The sequence below is a fragment of the Terrapene carolina genome, unplaced genomic scaffold (genome assembly GCF_002925995.2).
Source record: "Terrapene carolina triunguis isolate 2854851 unplaced genomic scaffold, T_m_triunguis-2.0 Scaffold58, whole genome shotgun sequence".
Lineage (NCBI taxonomy): Eukaryota > Metazoa > Chordata > Testudines > Emydidae > Terrapene > Terrapene triunguis.
The window spans coordinates 109,813,096-109,830,246 of NW_020664409.1; the positions used below are offsets into that span (position 1 = coordinate 109,813,096).

Genomic DNA, 17,151 nt, shown 5'->3' on the forward strand with positions numbered 1-17,151 from the left:
AGCCCTATTTTCAAATGTGTCCTCACAAAAACTTGCATGTGCACCGCTTTTGCTGGCAGCTCTTCCATCATCACCCCAGAGACCAACTACCAATGCAGGTTCCTCCTGAGCTAGGGTTGGGTTCTGTGACTGGATTATCTGGATAAACGAGAGGACCAACGTACCCAAAAATATTTCAGATTTTAATGAAATGTTTCAAGCACCTAACGTCAAACAGAAATGAGAACTTAAATAAGTTAACACATGAGCGACGGTCTGAAAATCGACACGCAGAAAAGGACCTCCAGACCGCAGTGGCAGGGACTTGATCCACTGAATGACAGAAGGGTTAATCCTGGAGCCCATTTAACCCTTAGTGTGCATACAAACATTTACTGACAAAAGTATTTTTAGGCTTATTGCTTGGAAGATCCGTAAAAAACTTTGTGCTTTGTATCAAAACAAGTGATCCAAAGTGATATGGCAAATATCTTCATTTTACTGTACTTTTCCTACAGTAGATCCCCATCCGGTTTGTGCTGAGGGCAGCTTGCTGCCCTACGTTGCCAGATCAGTGAGAAACATGGACTCAGTCAATGAAGTCACATGCCACTTACTGTCTCTTCTACAGCAAAACCATGTCCCCTATCTAACATTTCCAACCTCTGCCATGACCTGACCTCTTTCCACACTATGAAAATGAATGGATGCGGTGAGATTTGCATCGACTGATATGGTGTCTAAAGATACCTGCGGCTTGATCCCAAGCCCACTGAAGTCAATGGAAAAACATCTATTGACTTCAGTGGGCTTTGGATCAGGGCCACAGAGAACGGTTCTGCTAGACCAACGTTATACAGAGAAGTTGCATTCAAGCAGGCTTTGCTCAAATCAACATGATTTTGCTTTGGGTTTCAACCATCTATTGTATAACAACCCTAATTGCTGGTTGGCCTTTTCAATCATTTCTTCCCTCCGTAAAGCGAATGTTTCCTATAGATCACCATGATTGTGTGTGTGTGCATCCGAACCAGTTTCCCCTTCCAAAGAATACAGAAAACAAGATATCCTGTAATTCTTACTTATGCTCAGACAGGTAGACTATCCCTTCTCGCAGTGTCCCCAGAACTCCTGCTACACCCCTTCAGTCATGTTACAGCTGCTTTCAGTGTTTCCAATTGCTTGGGTCCAGCAGTATCATTCCTTAGTGTTTCTGGTCAAGCTAATTCCCAGGCAGAGTGCAAGGGTGGAGACACCCTGATACAGAGACTGGAGATGGGATGAGATAATCTAATCTAGTTTTATGTTACATACTTAAAACTCGCACCTAACCGCCGTCATCTCAGAACCAAAGGGGGAAGAAGACATGAAGCACTTGGCAGCAGAGAGAAGGAACTGAAAGTTCATATTTAAGGCCACTGTGGTCAGGATTAGTACCACTGGGAGTGGTACCCGTGTTTCCGATTTAAACTCGGGGTGTTCTTTTTACACAAAAATAGACATGCTGTGCATGTATCAAATTCTTCCATTACACGTATTTTCCCCAATACATAAAAACTTCCAAAGCTACCAGAAGAGCACGAGGTAACATGGGTTCTGTTTCTCAGTGGGGAAACCCCATTCTCAGAACTCAAAGTCTTCGTCAGCCATGTCAATCGCCCACGCAAACTTCTCCCTCTGGGTCTTATTGTAAATCTTCTCGATGGGCACTCCAAACTTCTTACACCTGCGGGCAAGCACAGGGCAGATGCTGAATGGTAGCAGAAGGCTGTTGCTATTAGTTCCGCCGGTTCAACACCCGGTCAGGAAGGATTCTTACCTACTGGGCATTTGCTAATGTTTTCAGAGTCTGTGGGTTTCCTCTAGGCTGACGTAAATGCTTTGAGATAACCGAGGTGTGGAACCACAGTTTTATGAGTGACATGCATCACTTCCCCATTCACAGCACTATACGGCATACTAGGGTTTTTAGTTTTCTGTTACACATCGTAATGGAGGGAGGAAGGGTGGCCTAGTGGATAGGACTGAGGTTTTTAAATCTATGGAGGGGCTGGTATGATGGGACAGCCTACGATGCCATGGAGCCGATCTGCGACTGCCAGGAGCAAAAATCCCCAACGGCTGGAGACGGGAACTAGATGGGAAGGGCTCTGAGATACTACAGAGAATTCTTTCCCGGGTGTGTGGCTGGTGGGTCTCACCCTCATGCTCAGGGTCTAACTGAGCGCCATATTTGGGGGCGGGAAGGAATTCTCCCCCGGGATTTTCTTCTGCAGCATGGGGCACGGGTCACTTGCTGGTTTGAATTAGTGTAAATGGTGGATTCTCTGGAACGTGAAGTCTTTAAACCATGAGGATGTCAGTAACTCAGCAGGGGCCTATTGCAGGAGTGGGCGGGTGAGGGTCTGTGGCCTAAAATGTGCAGGAGCTCAGACTAAATGATCGGGATGGTCCCTTCTGGCCTGTGAGTCTACGAGAGACTGGCTTGGGATTCAAAAGATGTGGGTTCAATTCCCAGTTCAGCCTGGTTCCTTGTCTGGGGACTTTGGGCACATCACCATCTGTAGAAGGGGGATACCCCTTCCCGACCTCTCCGGGGTGCTGGGAGGGATACATCCGTTAACGACTGTGAAGTGCTCAGATACCACAGTGCCAGAAAGATAAGGGAAGCCGAGTTTCCCACTAGCAGTGCAAGACACCAGGTGCTCTGGGATCTGCACTGGCTTCCAAAGGGTGCAACTCAAGGTGTTGGTTTTCACTTAGGGCAGGCCGCTGCACACTGACTGTTCTGTAGGGACCCCGGTGCCACGCTCCAGAACTTCTAGCGCACGGTAGCAGGGTCCATACGGCCAGTCAGGGCACTGCAGGCGACAGGGCCGTAGATTCCCACTCCAGTTTGTCGCACGCTAGCTTGCCGTACAGACAAGCCCTTAGAGGCCGGTTTGGGACCCAGTTTCCTGAGAGGTCGCCTTTGTGCCCTGGGCCATCCTGCCACAGCTGGGAAGAGCTGAAGCTCCCTTGTTATACACAAGAAGAGCTGCTAGCAGGGCATTCCCTGTGAGGGACGCTCAGCTTTGCAGCTCTGCCCCTCTCCCGGCAGCCTTGGTCCTGGCCAGCCTGGTTTTGTCTGAAAACCCCCCCGTTTCCCCCAGACCCAGAGACTTGAGGCCACAGCCGCTGACGTTGTCGTTTCCCGGGGGATGCTCAACCCCTGCTCCGCCCCAGGTCTCGCCCCCACTCCATCCCTTCCCCCAAGGCCCCGCCCGCCTCTTCCTGCCCCTGCCCCACCCCATTCCCCGAGCGCACCCAGCTGTCTCCTCCCACGCGCCTCCTGAACAACTGATCATGGCGGGCGGGAGGCGCTGGGAGGGAGGAGAAGGAGCTGATCGGCGGGAGGGCTGGGGGGGAGTGCTGTGAGGGGGGCGGGGGAAGAGCTGATCAGTGGGGCCGCCGGTGGGTGCTGAGCACTCACTGTTTTTTTCCCCATGGGCGCTCCAGCCCCAGAGCACTCACGGAGTCGGCGCCTCTGTTTCAGGGGGCAAGTGGATATTTCATTCTGCACGGGCAGCGCTCGCTGCCGTGCTCATGGGATAGGCACATAGGAGGGTAAAGAAACAGCTCTGAAGAGAGCCAGCAGCCTACCAGGCCACACTAATCCTGGGATCCAGATAGTTCAGCTTGGATGTGCCCAGAGCAATCTGCTTGTTCTCCTCTTTGTCCGTGGCTTGAACGTTCAGCTTCAGCAGCTGTTCTTGGATCTTCTCCAGCAGCTTCTTTTTCTTCTCCACGGCGCTGGCGGAAGAGCAGGGACAAGTCAGACGGGACAGTAAAAAAGGGAAACAAAGCAGGGCTGAAATACAGAGCGGTACGCTACAGTGCCGCCCCTCTGCGCTCTAGCAGTCCTACATACGCCACGGCAAGCAAATATACCGTACACCTCGCTTTAACAAGAGAGACGGAGCCTGCCGCTCTGACCAAGCCAGGAAAAGGAGCCAAGACCCACTGTTTGCCACAGCCACGAGGATCGAGAATCAGAGGCTTTGTTTAACAGTCACTAAGACCTAAGGCGCTGATCCATTAAAGTCAGTGGAAAGGCTCCCATTGGTTTCAACTATAAAAGCTTGGGATTGTAGCCAATGATTTTAGTTTATTGTTCATTTATTGTGTGATGTTATAATGAATTAACATGTTAACTTATATATAATCATTGTATGCTAAATAGAGTTAAGTTGTAGGATTATAGAAGTATAAGATTGATCAGTAGTTGGAAGGGAATCATCATGCATTAGGCATCTAAGTAAGTACGGCTGAAACGCAAGGCCTACAGGCTGAGGCCTGTAAGATTTTAGCTTAGCCATACTAGGCCTTTTGATAAGATATGCTGACATAAGTAAGTGACTGAAGAATAACCCGGTGCCCTAAAATGAAGGGAAAAGATGCACTAATGGGTGATACTGCAAAACATTAACAGTAAAAGTAATTTTTTTGCTTACCCGGTAATCACATTGTTCTAACACATGCCCTAACCGCAAGGTGCATCAATGCTAATGAGAACCTACACAATCTATAGAAATTGAGGTCCCTTAAGTTTCACGGGGACATCAGACCAATAAGAAAAAAGAGGGTTAACCCTTTTATGGAAATGCGCAGAATGTAGGTATAGACAGAATCATATTATACAAAGGGGGTGGCCAGAGTGGAAAAATTGAGCTCCCTACGGGAAACTCCATCAGGAACCATTCCTCTACTGATGATCAAGCCATGAGAGACCCATCAGACCCTAACACTATAGTTAAGGATGTGAGTATAACTATAATTGTAACGTGTGCATAGGTCTGTATAGCATTTCTGTATGCTTGGGTAATTATAACTTGAACTGTAACTTTAATAAAACTCGTAAAATAGACTAGACCTCGTACTTGTGAATGTCTGTGTGGTCACCACTCTTGGTCTTTGCGTGTTCCTAGAGACTCTATATCTGAAGCAAGTAGCAGAGGTGACCTACACTCTGTTGAGCTTGAAGCTACCCGCCAAACCCACGGTGGTGTAATACCCCATTACTACAGGCACTTTCAATAAAATAAAAAGCTACATGATAAAGGAGGCACAAGGTCACGGATATATGGGATTAGTTTGATGGAGAGCGTTCCATCATCTGCAAGGAAATTCGGTAACCAATACCAATGATGTGGGAGCCTGTGTAAAGATGAATGTTGGAGATGTAAGACTGAAAGACTTGACCGCTTGGCTTCAGCACTGTGCACAAGCCTGTTAGACCCACGGAGCATCCAATCTGCTAGTCCATGAAGCAACCAATAACCCATCCTAGAACCAATGGCTGCATAGATTAGCATCGACAGGTTCAGACCACATGGCATGAAGCCTAGAGATGTTCCTAAGATAGCGACGAGGAGGATTTGGTTAGGGCACTAAGGTGGATCTCAAAAGACAGAGCTCAACAGAACAGAACACCTGGGTTTTTATGTGGTCTTCGAGAGTAGGATCACCATGACAACCAGTACCCAGAAGGGAAATCAGTCTCTGGGACATGAAGCAATTCAGAGCTCTGAAACCATCACGGGATGGCAAAGGTGCCTTCTATCCATGCCAGTGCTCCTCCTCCTCACACCCTCTTCTGGCCAAGGGCACAACTTTGTGCCAGATCAAACGTCTCTAGCCACAAGAAGCTTGAAGCATGTGCCACTTGTCTGGGTAGAATTTTATCAACAACATCAATAAAGGTGTGCAGCTCTAGGTGTCCAAAATCTGCCTTGATACAGGATGATTTCCCATAAAGAAATCCCCCAACCTCCACTCTTGCAGGCTCCAGGCCTAAGAACCAGGTCAGAAACTGATTTTTAACCAGTAGGCCATGCTAGTAAGGAACATCCTCAAAATCACGATGATCCCCAGTCACTCCCACACTGATATTTCACAGCAAGGATTTTCTAAGCTCGGCATGGCAGGAGAAACTGAAAACGAGGTTAAGAAAAACTACCAAGACCGATCCCACTCCCCAGTCCACGGATCCCATATCACCCAGGCCTGGTGTACACTACAGAGTTAGGTCGCCATAAGGCAGCTGACCTCGATCTAAGGCCTGGTCTACACTACGGGATTAATTCGGATTTAGCAGCGTTAATCCGAATTAACCCTTCACCCGTCCACACTACAGAGCCAGTTAATTCGAATTAAAGGGCCCTTTAAATCGATTTCTGTACTCCACCTCGACGAACGGAGTAGAGCCTAAATCGATTTTGTTAATTCGAATTAGGGTTAGTGTGGCCGCACACCACCGAATTACTGTGTTTAAGTTAATGGGGTAGTGTGGCCGCACACCACCGAATTAATGTGGTTAAAAACCGAATTAAGGTGCTTAGTGTGGCCGCGCACAATCGAATTTATACAACCTGTTTCCCAAATTCGAATTATCTAAATTCGGATTAATCCTGTAGTGTAGACATAGCCTAACTCGACACTAAAATGTCGCTCCCGCTGATGTAACTCGCCCACTACACCGGCTTAACTCCACCTCCGCAAGAGGTGTAGCGCTCGGGTCGATGCAGTTAGATCAACGCAATGTCCATGCAGACACTGTGTTGCTTACATCGACTGATGCCAGCTGGGGCTGACAGCCGGAGCCCCACTGCCTGGTGAGGGATTGGGGGGGCAAAAGAGAGAGGAGAGTAGCAGGACTCCGGCTGTAAGGGCCCCACAATACCAGTTAAAGTGCTGCAAGGGCTCTGGTCAGGACACTCACCGCCAACAGAAGGAGCATAGTGTGGACGTTAAAAATCAAATTAATTACTGCAGTGGCTGTATGTCGACTTAAGTCGACTTAATTCGATAGTCTAGCCATGCCCCCAGTCCCGCCCACTTCCCTCTGCTAACAAAGACTGTGATACACGAGACCCTCACGCTTTAGATTTCACATCTTTTTTGGCTTTGAGATCAGCCTTGGCTCTCTTCAACTCCATCTGCGCCTCGCCCAGCTGTTCCTTCTTGGCGTCGATCTGGGAAAACAAACACAAACTACCCTGAGCTTTCCTTCTTCCTGGAGAAGGCCTGATGTCGCTTCCGCCCCAGCAGCGACCCAGTGCCACCATCTCGTCTCCATCATACACACTATTGGGTTTCCTTGTCACCTCCACCCTGGGTTTCCGATCACGCCTTCTCCGGCGTTTCGTGCGTCCCACAGGCCAGTCCCTTTGTGCTGGCCTGGTTTTAGGCATTTCGCATCTTAAAAAGATGGGCAGCGCTGGTCTCAGAAAGCAGCCTCACGGCTCAGAGAGCTCACGACTCCTGCTGGGGCCATTGCAGGAGCTACGGGCACCGGTGCACCTCAGTCCCGCCTGTTCTCTGCTTGTGACATGCACTAGTTGGCTCTCCTGAGGGCTGGGGTACTTTGGTCTAATTCTGATTGTTGGGTTTGGTGTGCGGGTGCCGGGTGCTGCTGTTGGCCTGCGAGATACAGGAGGTTGGACTGAATGATCTGGTGGTTCCTTTTGGCCTTAAACTCTACAACGGTGTAACGAATAATGACAGCTGGTAATGACCTCAGACACTGAAATATTTAAGTGGTAGAAATGTAAGGGATACATCAATAGCAGTGTCCAGGGGGGCTAAGGAAAAGCACGCTGAATTCACAGATTTTAAGAAGAGAAGGGACCAATGGATCTAATCCAACCGCCTGCACAACAGGCCAGTTACCCCCCGTACCAAACCCAATCACTTGTGTGTGGCCAAAGCATCCAGAAAGGCAGCCAGTCTGGATCTAAAGACATCAAGAGATGGAGAACCCGGCGCTTCCCATAGGAGTTTGCTCCACTGTTTGAGTTCTGTCACTGGTCAAAGCGTCTAGTTTTTAATCTGAATTGGGCTGGCTTCAGCTTCCTGCCACCGGCTCTTGTTCTGCCTTTCTCGGCTAGATTAAAGAGCTGCTTAGTTCCCAGGATTTTCCCACCATTACGCTGTAATCAAGCCACCTCTGATCTCCTTTCTCATAAGCTAAACAGATTGATTCCCTAAGTCTCTTAGTAAGGCATTTTTTCCAGCCCTCAAATCATTTTTGATACCCGGTAAGTAATTTAAAAACAAAACCTCCCCCAGCCCACACAGCATCTGGTCACAGTCAGGATTGGCAACTCTGAAACGCATCTGATACACAGAAGCAATAACTCTTCAGACTGTTATCAGCGTCCTGCCTCTGTTACCTTGGCCTGGAGGTTCTGCATTGACTTCTCAAAGCTCTTGGGCGTCGCTCTCTGATGGTTACACAGAATGGCCACTGCTCGGTTGGCTCGGTTGTAGGAGAGGAGTTTCGCTGCCACGTTGTCCTCAGCTGGAAAAACACAACGTAATTATTAAGCAGCCGGTACAGGAAATGGAAGGAGGGTAAAAATTACAGGTTTTCAAGATGGGAAAAAATTTAACTGATTTACGGGCTATACCTATTTACCTGCAGCCTTCATTTTTATTTCAAGTTAATTTTAGTGATGTTATGTTGAGGGTTAAGCTCTGGCAGCTACAGCCTCAAGTTAAACAGAATTATCTCAGCTTGTTTTAGATCTAGAGCTCCTAGGAACAGATGAAACCATAGGCAAGTAACACAGACAATCACAAGGCCCACTATCTTCTATCCATTATATTAAAGTTGCCAACAAAGTTATGAATGTCACAGCATACCCAACTCCTAAATACATCCATGCACCAGTTAGAACTACAGAAATCAATCAACTACACACTGATCAATCTTATACTTCTATAATCCTACAACTTAACTCTATTTAACATACAATTATTATATAGAATATGACCTGTTCATCATATCACACAATAAATGAACAATAAACTAAAATCACTGGCTACCCAATGATTTATCAGAGGTCGGAAGCAGGGCCTGAGGGCGCATAGGGTTTGCCCAGTATCTTGCCTCCAGAGATAACTAACAACCCACGCTTCAGCGCAAGGTCAAATAATAAGCCCAAGCTAATACCGCTAACCCACTGTGCAACAAAGGCAAAAAATATTCCCTTCCTAACTATTATTACACTCATTTGGTATCTCGGAGGCTTGATAACTTTCACCCTAACACACATTAACTGCATGTTGCTATGGGCATGTGGCATTTGATTCCACTGCCTCATCTGGCCATGAGTTCCACAAGCTGCCTAAGGAAACATTCGCTTACCATCCGTGAGCGCTTTCAGCTGCTCCTGCAGAGTGATGGAAGCGTTGTAAGTTCTGAACACCTTGGCTGTCAGCCCGTCCATCAAATCCTGAAGGTGTTTGTTCAAGACCGTTGTCTGAACAAAGAGACAAGGCAGAGGGGGAAATTAGTAAAAAGCAGGAAAATAAAGTGCTTGGTTTTCAATTTCCCTTTTATTTGTAAGCGGGCAGACTTTAGGCACAAAAAACTACAGTGATGAGGAGCACAGAAGTGTGTAGATTTCTTGTCACTTTGCACATCAGCTCTGAAATTGGTGAGTATACTGGCTCGAGTATACTGGCATAGCTCCATTGAACTCAATGGATCTGCACTAGCTAATGATCTGGCCCAACATCTGCTTTATACTGCTGAGCCACACGGACTCACAGACCCATCAAAAGAAGCAGATACTAAACACCAAGACCATTGGGGTTTGTGCTTGGAAGGTCAAAAACAGTAGCAGGACCCGAGACCCTCGTGTTCTGATTACTTAGCTAGGCGTCCTTGGCCCTCACGGATAAGAGCCCTCCCACAGAAACAACACGCATTTGAAGACGCAATGTTTTGGGCTGTGTGAATGCAGCGTAGGGGAGCAGACTGGGTACAAAAGCTGGGGTAGCGTGGAAGGAGGAGGCTCGCAAGTCCTTGAAGTGCCCACAGAAATGGAAACGATTCGTTAGTGTGTATTTATGGGCTGGTGGCTAACACATAACTCGGCAGGAGGCCAGATTCCAGGAGAGAAACCACAGGAGGCTCTGGGCCAGACTCTAAATTGCCCTGCACCTTGGAGAGGTGTTAAAACCTCTCGCACACCAGAAAGGTCAGGTTAAACCCCCACTCTGCACAGCGGAGACAGCGAGTCTGCCATGGGGGTGTGGGGTCCGGAGAGCCCAGCTGCTGAGTTCCTACTCATGCAGCAACTGGGTTGAGAAATCAAAGATTACAGTGGGGTGCTGGGGGACACAGTGGGTTGCACTAGCTAATCATGGGAGAAGACGGGCATTAAAAACCAGGGTCATGAGTACAAATGAAACCAGTAGCCTCACCCGACTGGCCCCCTTTTGCACACACCGTATTGCCAGGTCTGGCAGTCTCTCTGCTCAAGGGAAGTATGGAACTGAACTAGCTTGGGGTCCCACAGGCAAGACTGGGGCAACTGTCTGCACTATCTGCCTCGCTCAAGTCGGCACTACCGGCCCCTCGGTTTCAAGAGCAAGACAAATCCAGCTTACATTCAGCCTGTCAAACAGGTCGTCCCCTGGGTCTTTGTTCTCCATGAATAACTGCAAGTTCTTGAACACCTGCAACGACACAAAGAATTACACCAAAGGGCCATGCAGAAGTGCTGTGTGTCAACTCTCACGGATGCTACCCTCCACTGGATTCTACCCTCCACTGGATTCTTCACCCAAGAATCCCAAAGCAACGTTAGCTAAGCCTCAACACCCTCGTGATGGATACATCACACCATCTTCCAGCGGAAGGCTGGGGCTCCTAAATTTAATTCCCAGGTTATCCACTCTCTCCCCGTGACCTTGGGCAAATGTTTTTACCTCGGTCGCAAGATTACCCACCTGCATGTAGCCTTACCACCCTTGTGAGGTGCGTATCACACTATGTTACAGATCAGGAAAAGGGACACAGAGGTAACGTTCTTGCCCACAGACAGAGTGGCAGCATGGGGTATAGACCCCAGGTGCCTCTCTGCCGTCACTAGATAAAGATGCATTTGAAACATTTGCTAATTTAGACTGAAGTCAATGAGGACAGAAAAACATTACCCTAAATACACAGAGGCCAGTGATATATGGCCCTATATATTTTTTCCCTCTATACTATAACTTGTGATTAAAAGAGCTTGTCACTCAAGTGTATTTCAGCATCTTTCACCAAATTACAAGTGCAAACCCAATGACGTTGGATGGTCTGAGGAACATCCGCATGTACGTGGTACAAATAACCACACTGACTCCACCCTGTATGGTAACAATAACTACAAAGCCGGCTGGGGGGGGGGGGGAAGAGGTGTGGAGATTGAAGCCTCTGAGCTCAGAAGTGTTAAGACACAGAAGAGCTCGAATCAATTTTCCTAGGAGAAAAGTTGGACCGGGTCTCCAGCCGCTGCGACTCTCAAGTCAACAGAACTACACTGATTTCCACCAGCTGAGGGCCCGACCCTTGATGGCCGCACACAACAGGCTGCAGTAGACAATCAGCGTCAATATTTCGTTTCAATTTTCTTGAGGAAATGAGACCATAATAAAATAGAAAAATCTCATAATGCCACTATATAAATCCCTGGTATGTCCACGCCTGGAATACTGCAGGCAGTTCTGGTTGTCCCATCTCAAAAAAGATATATTGGAATCAGAAAAGGTGCAGAGGAGGACAACAAAAATGTTTGGGGTATGGAACAGCCTCCATATGGGGAGAGATTAATAAGACTGGGACCGTTCAGCTTAGAAAAGAGATGACTAAGGAGGCATATGATAGAGGTCTATAAAATCATGAAGGGGGGAGGGGAGTGAATAGGGAAGTGTTTTTTACCCCTTCACATAACACAAGACTCAGGGGTCATCCAATGAAATTAATAGGTGGCAGGTCTAAAACAAACATTAGGATGTAATTCACACAGTGCACAGTCAACCTGTGGAACTCATCGACAGGGGATGTTGTGAAGGCCAGAAGTATAACTGGGTTCAAAAAAGAATTAGATACGTTCATGGAGGATGGGTCCATCAGTGGCTATTAGCCAAGATGGTCAGACACACAACCCCATGCTCTGGGTGTCCCTATACCTCTGACTGCCAGAAGCTGGGACTGGACAACAGGCAATGGATCACTTGATAAAATGCCCAGTTTTGTACATTCCGCCAAAGTATCTGGCACTGGCCACTGTCGGCAGACAGGATACTGGGCTAGATGGACCATTGGTCTGACCCAGCATGGCCGTTCTTATGCTCTTATAGGAAGGATGGCCAAGTGGTTAGGGCACTAGCCTGGGAGTTGGAAGACCTGAGTTCATGTCTCTGCTTTGACACAGCCTCCCTGTGCATTCAGGGGTGAGTCACTTAGTCCCGCCATGGCTCAGTTTCCCCATGTGTACAATGGAGATAATAACCCTATCCTACCTCACATGGGGGTTGGGAGAATACATGCATTAAAGATTGTGAGATGCTTAGGTACTAGGGCAACGGGAGCCGGACAGGCACCATAGATCGATTAGCTACCTGGGGGAGTGCGTGCGAACCCCGCCCCAACCCTGCTCACCGGTTTCTCCACAGGCACTTTGTTGTAATACCGGATCGAGTCTTTCCCCAGGAAGTCAAACTCCACAACGTGCTCCTGCCCGTCCAGCTCTGGGTGCAGCTTAATGTGCTCAACACGCAGGGAGCAGCAGCCAACCGTGTCTGCAGTCTCCCCTTCTTCCTTCTCGTTACCGGCTCTCAGGGCCAGCTGGGAGGAACACAGCAGAGCAGGCATGGAAACCCCTAATCTTCCAGTATACACCTCCTCCCCCAAAAACCACTGCTAAAGAGGCTACGATGCTGTGAGAAACACACTGTATACTTCGTTCCACCGAGGGGTTGGCACAGCCCCCGTCACCACAGACTCTAAATGCCTCGTTAGCATCTTGAGTTTCTTTGCTCTATCATTCATCTTTATGCTCATATTTACAGCCCTTCGAACAGCTGTGCAGAAATACCCTGGCAGAAAAGCATCTCAAGGACCCTTGCTATGCTTATGCCTTCAGCTAGGCCGGAGAGAGGTAGGAAAAAGTTCAGGGGTTAGATGGCACAGGGGAGGGATATCAGAAGAAGACATAGGCTCAGTTGCATTGACATGCAGTAATGGTAATACAGCCCTGTTTTCAACAGGAGACTTCACTGCCACAAGCAGCAGCATTGAAATAACCCTTACAACAAAGAACTCTGGCGTCAGTGGATGCAGCGTCGCTTATTCGTCTGTGCAAGTGGCAGCAGGTGTGACAAGCATCGCACACACGCTGGAAATCAGTGTGGGGTGGGGGGTAGCAGAGGCAGGGCTGTTTTTTCTAGGAAATGTGTGTAACCGTCCACATGGTGCTGTACCACCAGCATGCTTTCACGGACAGCTCCGGACATTTCCCATCGCAATTCACTCCCACGTTCTCTGTGCCCACGAGAGCTAACCCACGACTCGCAGCTCCCAGCAAGTGTGAACGCAGCTCAGCTAAAGTAATTTTACAAGCAAAACACGTAGCCCAACAAGACAGAGAAGCAAGCCGGCACCTTGTCAATGAAGTAAAGAGCCACAGATCTTTGCCGTTTCTTCATCTCCCTGGATTTCCAGTCTGCACGGTATTGAGAGCGGATCTTGTTGACTACACCTTTTAAACGTCTGGCTACTTCATATTTCTGCCAGTCCTTTTCCCCCTGGAAGGAAAAATGGATGTTTCCACTTGCCCTGCACAGCATCCATTGTCACCCAGCCGCTGTCACAGGTAATAAACAGAGCTAGGGAAGAAACTGCTTTCCCATCCTGCAAAACATTTCGAGATAATTCAAAACATTTCCCATCCTGGGCTGGGGCAAGAAGTCGACATCTAAAGTGTTCACCAATCAAACACCTTAAAAAAATAATTGGTTCAGGTCAATCCAGCCATTTCATTTCAATCATTTCAAAACATTCTGTTTGGATTTTGACCATTGTTTCCCAACTAGAGTTCGCTTACATTTCTAAGCAAAAAGATATTTTGAGCTGGAAAACCAGAGTTTTTCATATCAACAATTTTTTAAAAAAATTAAATTTTTTTGGTGTAGAAAAATCAACCCAAGCAGACCCTTTCCAGTGAACATGTTTTGATTTTGACAACCAGCCTTTTCCAACCAAAAACGTTTTGTCGAACAATTCCTAATCTGCTCCAGGAATAAAACCCTTTACAAAGAAACTGCCTGGTTCCAGACTGGACCTACTCTGATGATAGAATATCATTAAGAACACTGTCCAGTTCTAAATACTGTTCAATGTTCGGATGATTTTTTTTTTTAAATCATCTATCCATGTCACTCAAGTTAAAGAGGAATAACTACAATTTTTGGAAGAATGGTTTGGGCGCCCCCTGATGGCTGTGCAGAAGCACTGAACCAGCACTGACTTCACAGTACTTATTGTAAGATCATCCTGCTAACGCACGTCTCAGGCCTGGTCTACACTAGGCTTTTATGTCGAATTTAGCGCCGTTATATCGAATTAACCCTGCACCCGTCCACACCAGGAAGCCATTTAGTTCGACATAGAGCTCTCTTTAAATCGATTTCTGTAATCCTCCCCAACGAGAGGAGTAGCGCTAAATTCGACATGGCCATGTCGAATTAGGCTAGGTGTGGATGGAAATCGACGCTAATAGCTCCGGGAGCTATCCCACAGTGCACCACTCTGTTGACGCTCTGGACAGCAGTCCGAGCTCGGATGCTCTGACCAGCCACTCTCCCGGGAAAATTTGAATTCCTTTTCCTGTCTGGGCAGTTTGAATCGCAGTTTCTGTTTGGACACCGTGGTGAGCTCAGCAGCAGTGGCAACGATGCAGAGCTCTCCAGCAGAGATGGCCGTGCAATCCAATAGAAAGAGGGCCCCAGCATGGACGGATCGGGAAGTCTTGGATCTCATCGCAGTGTGGGGCGATGAGTCCGTGCTTTCGGAGCTGCGCTCCAAAAGACGGAATGCAAAGATCTATGAGAAGATCTCTAAAGCCATGGCAGAGAGAGGCTACAGCCGGGATGCAACGCAGTGCCGCGTGAAAATCAAGGAGCTGAGACAAGGCTACCAGAAGACCAAAGAGGCAAACGGACGCTCTGGATCCCAGCCCCACACATCCCGTTTCTACGAGGCACTGCATTCCATCCTAGGTGCGGCCGCCACCACCACCCCACCCCTGACCGTGGACTCTGAGGATGGGATATTGTCCGCAGCCGGTTCCTCAGCGGACGGGGAAGAGGAGGAAGGAGATGAGGAGGACGAGGCAGTAGACAGCGCTTACAACGCTGATTTGCCCGACAGCCAGGAGCTCTTCATCACCCTGACAGAGATCCCCTACCAACCCTCCCCAGCCGTTACCCCAGACACAGATTCAGGGGACGGATCAAGCAGTAAGTGTTTTAAATATCTAAACATTTATTTACAACATAACTGGCGTATTTAAAATATTAACATTAGCTAAAGTGCTTTAAAACATGTAAACATTTATTTGCAACAAAACAGGAAGATTGAAAATATGAACAGTGGGTAAAGTGCTTCAAAACATGTAAACAGTAAAGTCAAACAAAAGGGGAATCAGTGCAAAGTGTATCATGATTTGTCTTTTTTTGGGCGCCTCAATATATAGTCCGAACCATTTTCAAAAAATTGCACAATGTCCGCTTCATGATTATAATGCCCAAAACCCTGCAGTCATTTGTCCCTCCAAGGGCACCTAAGCCAGGAACTGGTCAATGTAACCGGGGATAGAGGCGAGATCCTCCGGGGAGAACTCCTCATACACCTCCTGCAGGTGTTTTTCCAGCCTCATGAGCAGGTTCCTGGGCAGGGAGAGCTTATTAGGCCCCCCGTGGTAGGACACGTTTCCCTGCCACAACGCCAGCAGGTACTCCGGGATCATGGCCTTGCAGAGCAGTGCAGCAAATGGCCCCGGTTTCTGAAGGCTGTCCCGGAGCATCTTCTCCTTCTGGCTCTCGGAGACCTTCAGGAGGGTGATGTCTGGCATGGCTCCCTGCTGTGAATTAGGTATGGGAAAGTTAGTATTGGGACTGCTTGCCCGTCCCTTTATAGAACTGCAACCGCCGGTTTACAGCCACGCGGTTTACAGCCGCGAGGGGGTGGGACAGGGGCAGAGTTCATGCTTGCAGGATTGCTGCCAGCAGAGACTCGCATTGCTTTCTATTTGAAAGGAGGCCAGTGCCACTCTTAAAGTTTTAAGCGGCCACAAGTCTACGGCTTACCATGTTTGCCATCTAGACAAAGTCCGGTGTCCTGCCCTGCTCCTCAGCTCGCCACAGCAAGACCGCAGGCACTGTAGGCGAGGGCCGAAAATTCGACCTTGTCCTCAGTGCGCGTGTGATAGGTGCTCTGCATGGTCTTGTTCACAGAGAAAGACTATGTTCTCTGTTCACAGATACATTGCTCTGTCTCAGGAATTCACTCCCTTTTTCCAATTCCCACAGCCACATCTGCCCAGAGGCTAGCGCACATTAGGAGGAGGAAGAAGAGGACACGGGAAGACATGTTTGCTGAGCTAATGGGATGCTCCCGAGCACAGGCAGCCCAGCAGACACAGTGGAGGGAGAACTTGTCCCAAATGCACCGGGCAAACATGGAACGGGAGGAGAGGTGGCGACAGGAGGACAGGCAGGATACTCAAACGCTGCTTGGACTAATGAGGGAGCAAACGGACACGCTCCGCCGCCTTGTGGATGTTCTGCAGGACCGGAGGCAGGAGGAGAGAGCCCCGCTGCAGTCTCTCTGTAACTGCCCTGCCCCGCCACCAAGTCCCATACCCCCCTCACCCAAAGTCCAAACACGGAGGGGTGGAAGGGGCCGTGAAAAATTTCACTCCACCCCTGCGGACTGCTCTACCACTAGAAGGCTCTCATTCCCCAAAATTTGAAAAGTCCTTTCCTACCCGCCTCCCACAAGACCCCGTCCAAGTTTCACCCCCCCGTTCCATGTGCGGTTGTTAATAAAGAATACGTTTCTGTTCATTTCTGTTTCCATCCTCTTCTTTTGGAGGGGAGTCTGTCTGAAGGGGGGGGGAAGGGGCTTGGTCATTGGACAGGACAGTCACCTTTAGCAGGGGGCAGGTGCAGCAGCAGGGCACATATACAGTGCAGTGACTAGTTATCCTGGTCAGTCTGGGAGGTGGTTTTCATGTTTTGTGTGGTGGGGGCGGTGGTGTTGCTCTGTGACTTGGTGGCGGGGGAGGGCAGTTA

At 48.6% G+C, this 17,151-nt stretch overlaps 1 protein-coding gene across 3 annotated transcripts in view; it reads right to left on the reverse strand.

Annotated features, from left to right (window-relative positions):
* Nucleotides 1-205: 205 nt before the first annotated feature.
* Nucleotides 206-17,151, reverse strand: part of TOP1MT (DNA topoisomerase I mitochondrial) — a 52,930-nt gene continuing 35,984 nt past the window's right edge. For all 3 annotated transcript variants that reach the window (XM_026646893.1, XM_026646896.2, XM_026646904.1), the window contains 8 exons: nt 13,459-13,602; nt 12,458-12,643; nt 10,420-10,488; nt 9,170-9,284; nt 8,193-8,320; nt 6,898-6,992; nt 3,622-3,771; nt 206-1,705 (listed from right to left, as the gene is read on the reverse strand). In XM_026646893.1, the coding sequence (XP_026502678.1) occupies nt 1,603-1,705; nt 3,622-3,771; nt 6,898-6,992; nt 8,193-8,320; nt 9,170-9,284; nt 10,420-10,488; nt 12,458-12,643; nt 13,459-13,602 (990 nt within the window). In that variant the 3' untranslated portion in view covers nt 206-1,602. The remainder of the gene's footprint in view (nt 1,706-3,621; nt 3,772-6,897; nt 6,993-8,192; nt 8,321-9,169; nt 9,285-10,419; nt 10,489-12,457; nt 12,644-13,458; nt 13,603-17,151) is intronic.